This window comes from Otolemur garnettii, unplaced genomic scaffold, assembly GCF_000181295.1.
Source record: "Otolemur garnettii isolate 467f Iridium unplaced genomic scaffold, OtoGar3 scaffold00041, whole genome shotgun sequence".
Taxonomy (NCBI): Eukaryota; Metazoa; Chordata; class Mammalia; order Primates; family Galagidae; genus Otolemur; species Otolemur garnettii.
In genome coordinates this window covers 14,670,721-14,676,741 of record NW_003852436.1, presented here as the reverse complement: position 1 = coordinate 14,676,741, position 6,021 = coordinate 14,670,721, and the positions used below count along the sequence as shown (strand labels likewise).

At 40.5% G+C, this 6,021-nt stretch overlaps 1 protein-coding gene across 1 annotated transcript; it reads left to right on the top strand.

Moving 5' to 3' along the window:
* Nucleotides 1–346: 346 nt before the first annotated feature.
* Nucleotides 347–5,819, top strand: LRAT (lecithin retinol acyltransferase). The gene is made up of 2 exons (XM_003790232.3): nucleotides 347–1,116; nucleotides 5,264–5,819. Exons 1-2 carry the CDS (start codon nucleotides 577–579, stop codon nucleotides 5,414–5,416), a joined length of 693 nt encoding a protein of 230 aa, XP_003790280.1. The 5' UTR covers nucleotides 347–576; the 3' UTR covers nucleotides 5,417–5,819.
* The last annotated feature ends 202 nt before the right edge of the window (nucleotides 5,820–6,021 follow it).

The following is a 6,021-nucleotide window of genomic DNA, read 5'->3' as shown; positions in this document are numbered from 1 at the left end:
TCACACCTCGGTCCTCTATTTCCCTAAATCGGTCGCTTAAAGGCGGGAAATGCTTCCATTTCCAGAACTAGAGGGAGCCCTAGGCAGGAAGGGATATCGGTGCAGAACCCAGGAGCTGGGAGTCAGCCCGCAACCAGGAGCTGGGAGTCAGCCCGCCCCTTTGCGTACAGAGGACATTCCCCCACCTTCCCCACCGCTAGCCGGCTCGCCGCCAGCGCCCAATCAGTGCGCTCTCCTGGGTCTGTGACGGCGTTAGGCCCCGCCCCCTCGACGGCCATAAAAGGCCGCAGCGAAAGCTGCACTTTCCAGCAACGCGCTCTGCCCTGCGTTCTGGGCAAGACTCGCAGGTGTGTCCCTGGTAACGCTGGTTCCACTGTTCCCGTGTCAGCTACTTCATCTTCCTCATCCCCCACTGAGGTTTGGCTGAGCCAGGCTTCTCGGCTGCTGCAGTACCTCGCGCTGTATCTCACCTGGCCAGCAGGTGGGCCGCATCACCGCGCCGCTGTCTGGCGAGCTCACTGTGCCTTTAGCCAGAGCGCCAGGGGCACGCCTCCAAGGCTCCCTCTCCTCTGCAGGATGAAGAACTCGATGCTGGAAGTGGTGTCCCTACTCCTGGAGAAGCTGCTCCTCATCTCCAACTTCAAGTTCTTCAGTTCGGGCCACCCGGGCGAAGACAAAGGGAGGAACAGTTTCTATGAGGTCAGTTCTTTCCTACGAGGTGACGTGCTGGAGGTGCCCCGGACACACCTGACCCACTATGGCATCTACCTGGGTGACAATCGTGTCGCCCACCTGATGCCCGACATCCTTTTGGCTCTCACCGACGACAAGGGACGCACTCAGAAGGTGGTCTCCAACAAGCGTCTCATCCTGGGCGTCATTGTCAAAGTGGCTAGCATCCGCGTGGACACAGTGGAGGACTTCGCCTATGGAGCCAACATCCTGGTCAATCACCTGGACGAGTCCCTGAAGAAGAAGGCGCTGCTCAACGAAGAAGTGGCACGGAGGGCTGAGAAGTTGCTGGGCATAACTTCCTACAGCCTGTTGTGGAACAACTGCGAGCACTTCGTGACATACTGCAGATATGGCACCCCGGTCAGCCCCCAGGCGGACAAGGTATGACACGTGCCTGGCAGGGGAGGTGGGCTCCATGGGAATGTCCCTTCCCGTCCCTCACCTTTTCTTTCTCTTCCTAGGAGCGGGGGTCTTCTTTCTCCCCCACCGCTTCCACACCATTCTTAAAGTTCTATCCGGGCTGTTAACCTTTTCTTCTCTCTGCTGCACATTGGAACAATCAGAGTTGTTTCAGCACACACACTTAAATACACAAACGCTAAGAAAAGTTGATTAGAAAAAAAAATCCTCACAAAATCAGCATGCAGCTTGGGCCGCAGTCAGTCTGGACACCCCTTACCCTAACTAGATTAAGCAAGGAAAGCTCTGGAATTCCTAAGGGAGACTAAGTCGATACATAAATGGCAAGGTGCCTTGCAGCGTATCTCCAAAGGTGCAGTGAAAGGGTGTGGCAATATAGGACAGCTTTCAGAGATTCCAGAGAGCTGCCCAGTTATTGCTGCAGAAGTCATCAGGTGTCCACCCACAAAGTAGTTAAAATGACAAAGGGCAAGTGACTGGGAGGTCTGGGGTCACAGAAAATCTGTTGCCCGCCACTTAAGAATTTCAATCGAAAGGAAGGTTTCTAGGGTTCATATTTGATCTATAACACCATAAAAAAAATTGAGCACCTTTAAAATAAGGAACATGTTGGTTTCTCCCTCTGTCCTGCACTGAATTTCTTTTGCTTTACTGTAATGATGAAACTTCCCAGTAAGAGGACTTTCATGGTAGATCCCTTATTCCTGCACCTAGGCAGTAAGGTCTTCAGCTTGGTATTCAGAATTCTTTCTGGGTTTGGGCTTAATCTGCATCTAGACTTCCTATTGTTAAGTATCCTTTATACATTAGCTCTAAAGGTAGGTGAATTTGCTTATGCGTTCCCTGGGTATCATGACAATTGCTTTTTAAGAAGAGCTATGAAATAGTAGAAGTTAATTTTTTTATGAGTACTTTGAATAAACAGTAGTAGCATTTAGAATTATTAAAATTGCTACAAATCCACAGGAGAAAAATGGATTTTTAATTTCTTTTTAAAAGATAGTTAACATGGTAAGCCTGCAGCTTCATTTGTAATTAGAAGCTTTCTCAGCCCTAGCTGCACTTGTTAAAAAAGTAATTGTTAATGTTCCCTCTTCATAATGGAAACCTGGGTAATCACATAATGAGCTTTAGTGTTACTCTTCATGGTTAGATACTGTTTTGGACCAAAAGAATTGGAGTCCATGTAACCAGTTTTTAATTGCTCCATATCTTGATTAGTTTTTTGACCTATTTGGGAAAATCTGTCTCTGTGTGGCAGACCATGGACGCATTGTGGTTTTATACCTTGGTATATGAGACTCCTTGTAGATTTTATAGAGCCACAACAGACTCAATCTAGGAATTCTTTTCCAAGTAAAATAAAAATACAGTTAGAGCAGTGTGCAATGATTCAAGAATCACAGCTCCAGGCCTGTTTAGAAATGAACTTCACCACATTTACAAACACTGGCTCCAAAAGTGTACAAAAGGAAACACGTCAGATTTACTTAAGAACCAAGCAAATCATTTCTCTAAGGAAAAACAGTATTTCTATCTGGTAATTAGGAGCTACTCCTTCACGGAACACATACAGCGCTGTATTATATGTTTCTAGGGAAAAAAAATAGTAAAAATGCTTTTTAAGGTAGTAAAATATTTAATCTGCATAAATAACTAGTTGGAGTCCTTTTTCATCTTTGGAAACTTTGTCAGGTTTTACACCAGTAGGGAAGTGTTTTCATTGGTGTTGCTGCATAGCACCTCTTGTGAAACTGAGTTTTTTTGTCTTCTCTTTGAATGGGTTAACAAACAATTTGGCCACAGAGTAGATTTCAAGGGGGAAAAAAAATCCTCATCCCAAATTTTCTAATTCTAAGTTTTTTGAACTGCCTTGAGAGAAGTAGGTCAGAAATAGTGAAGGAGGACTGGTTTCTACTTTTTTAGACACAGAAGGAATTCTTTGATTCTGGGTTTGATTCTTGAGCTCTCCATATATATACACAACTATTATCAACTTAGCATGAGAATTTCTGTTACTTGAATTTGAACTCATAAAACACTCTCTCTCAAGAACACTTTCCCTTAGGAAAACATTGTAATTAGTTTGAAAATGAACTGGCAAAGAACATTTACTTCTTTGGGGGTAATCTTCTATTTTATAAATTTAGTAATCATAAAATTAGGAGATTTTTATATTCCTCCTGACAATCAGTAGTCTGTAAACTAAAAATCCCTTTAATTAGTCAATATGTCTCTTCCTTGTGCTTTTTTTCTACTATGATTTTTGTTTATTACTTAACTACTAATACTGCTTTTCCATTGCCAAAAATAATTGCGAATACTTCTTATTTTCTGGGGACTAAGTGCTCACCTAAAGTGTCCTGACAGACTTCTTGACACCCTCGAGAAATTTCCTACTGTTGACCACCACTAAAGGTGCTCCTGGCCAAGTGAACAGGAACAAGACATTAGAAAGGAGATGCTTCCTGAGAAAATCTGCTTTTGCGGGAAAGTGCGTCTACAATGTTCTGCTTGACTTAATTGTACATTATTGGGGGAAAGAGAAAATAAGTATAACTGTACCTACAACTTGCTGACCTAAATACAGTCACTCCTTAGGTGACCATTTCCCTCCACTGATCACCTCCTAAAATTGCCCTAATTTTCATAGACGGCATGAACACATATACTAACATGTATATTAGAGCAGCAGGCCTAGTTCCCTATGTTGGCCGCCTGTGTTGATCAGTTTGTTACAGTCCCTTGGGTGGTCAACTTACAGAGGTCTTAGGGTCCATATCTTTCATTATTTACCAAGACTCTTTTTCACTGTTTTGAAAACTTTGGTTTGAGCCTCACCTCACCTCATACTTTAAGATGGTATAATTGTTACTCAATGCCTTTATTAGATTAGTGAAAGGAGACAAATCATGTTTGACCTATAAATAGATTGATATTTGTATAACAGGATGTTGCACAGCTGTTTAGATAGATATTGTGGGAATGGACAGAGGCAATCATACTGCCAAGACTGTTTATTAAAGTACATTGAATTTGTTCATTCTGCCCAGTAAGAATCTGGAAACCTAGCTGTGGAGTATTGTGTAAGCCGCTGTAAAAAACCCTAAAAGCACATATGATACCATGTCTAGATGAAGAGCTTAAAATTGGTTTGAATATCAAAACTCATATAGAAATGGCAATTAATTGCTAAATTCTGGCACAAACAGTGCTATGATAGAGATAATCTCTGATAGCTATAATAGTTAAACTAATCATTGTAATACCTTACATTTATACAGCACAGAGAAGAATACAGAGTACTTTTGCCGAAACATCTCATTTGTTCTCCATAACAGTATCTCAGTGTTTCCATGGAGGAGGGGAGGGTAGTCTGGACAGATTAAGTGACTTATTTGAGGCCACACAGCCCAAGAAGAGGCAGAGCCAGAACTCACTCACAGGCCATTCCTTCTAAATAAAATTATGTTTCTAAGGAAAAAAATTTACACATGCTAGAAGAATTCATTCCTCAAGGGTAGAGACTGTATTTAACTTATCTTTTAGCAGCTAATTATGTATCACATAATTAATGGTGAATTTAATTTCTTTAGGCAGGGAAAGAGATACTCAAAATTTGATTTTCTATACCTTTAGATTTTGAGACCTATAAAAGAGTTATCGTTGGTATAACCAAATTTTAGAATGGAGGAATTAGATCTACCTTTAATAGGTCAAATACCATTCTTTTTATTCAAGATGAAAGACCTTTTACTCATATAATTTTAGAATATGCTATTGGTATTAATAAGCAGTTTAATGTTTTTAACCTTTAATCATGGATAATTTTATGTGATTATATTTTCCGGAGTTTTTCATAAAATGCTGTATTTATGAAAGCAACTGCCATTATTAACCCAATTGTCTAAAAGATCATTTCAGTTACTGTAAGATGTGGAAGCAAGCAACTGGACTGTTAGCATTGTAAACCTTTTCATAAGTCATAGGGGAATTTCTAGTTCTTCTGGTAGATCAAAAATAGCTGGGAAAACTGCTTTACTATTTGGTATATGCTTCTTCTTGGGTTTAGCTACTTTTTCTGATATTCTGAATTTTTATTTTCCAGTTTTGTGAGAATGTGAAGATAATTATTCGTGATCAGAGAAGTGTTCTTGCTTCAGCAGTCTTGGGACTGGCGTCTATAGTCTGTATGGGCTTGGCGTCATATACAACACTCCCAGCAATTTTTATTCCATTCTGCTTATGGATGGCTGGCTAACTTCATATGCCTGCATCAGTGTGTGTATCCTGTTTGTAAATATGTTTATATTATAGAGCACCAATCAGTATGAAGCATTGTTAAGAAAAATGTGACCTGTAAGATTGTGTTCCGGATAAAAAATGTGATTTAAAATCACGCAAAATGCTTACTGTGTAAGCCCAAGAACAAAGGCTTTCTGAATCTTCCTAGGCAAGTCCATTTTAAAGTACCATCCAAACCTTGGAAATAGGACAGCTTGCGACAGAATTCAGCAATACAAGAAAACCAGCCCCTAATTTGATGGCCACAGGAGATTGTGGGGATTTTGTTTTTGTTTTGTGTTCTCTCCTGTAATCACTGGTGTTCTGCTAGGCTGAGTTTGAAGATCAGAAGATTTATTGAATTGATACCCTTAACTTTATTGGAAAATTATTCTGTTTTGTTGCAAAACAAATATTAAACTGAAAGAATTTCATTCATTCACATGTTTGATGATTGGTAAAGAAAAAAAAAGGTCACCATCTGTCTTTTCCATGCATTGTATATAATCCTAAATCAAGAATATTTTATTTCCTTTACTTGAAACCAATATTGACAAAGTTAAGTTTTTTTTTTTTTTTTTT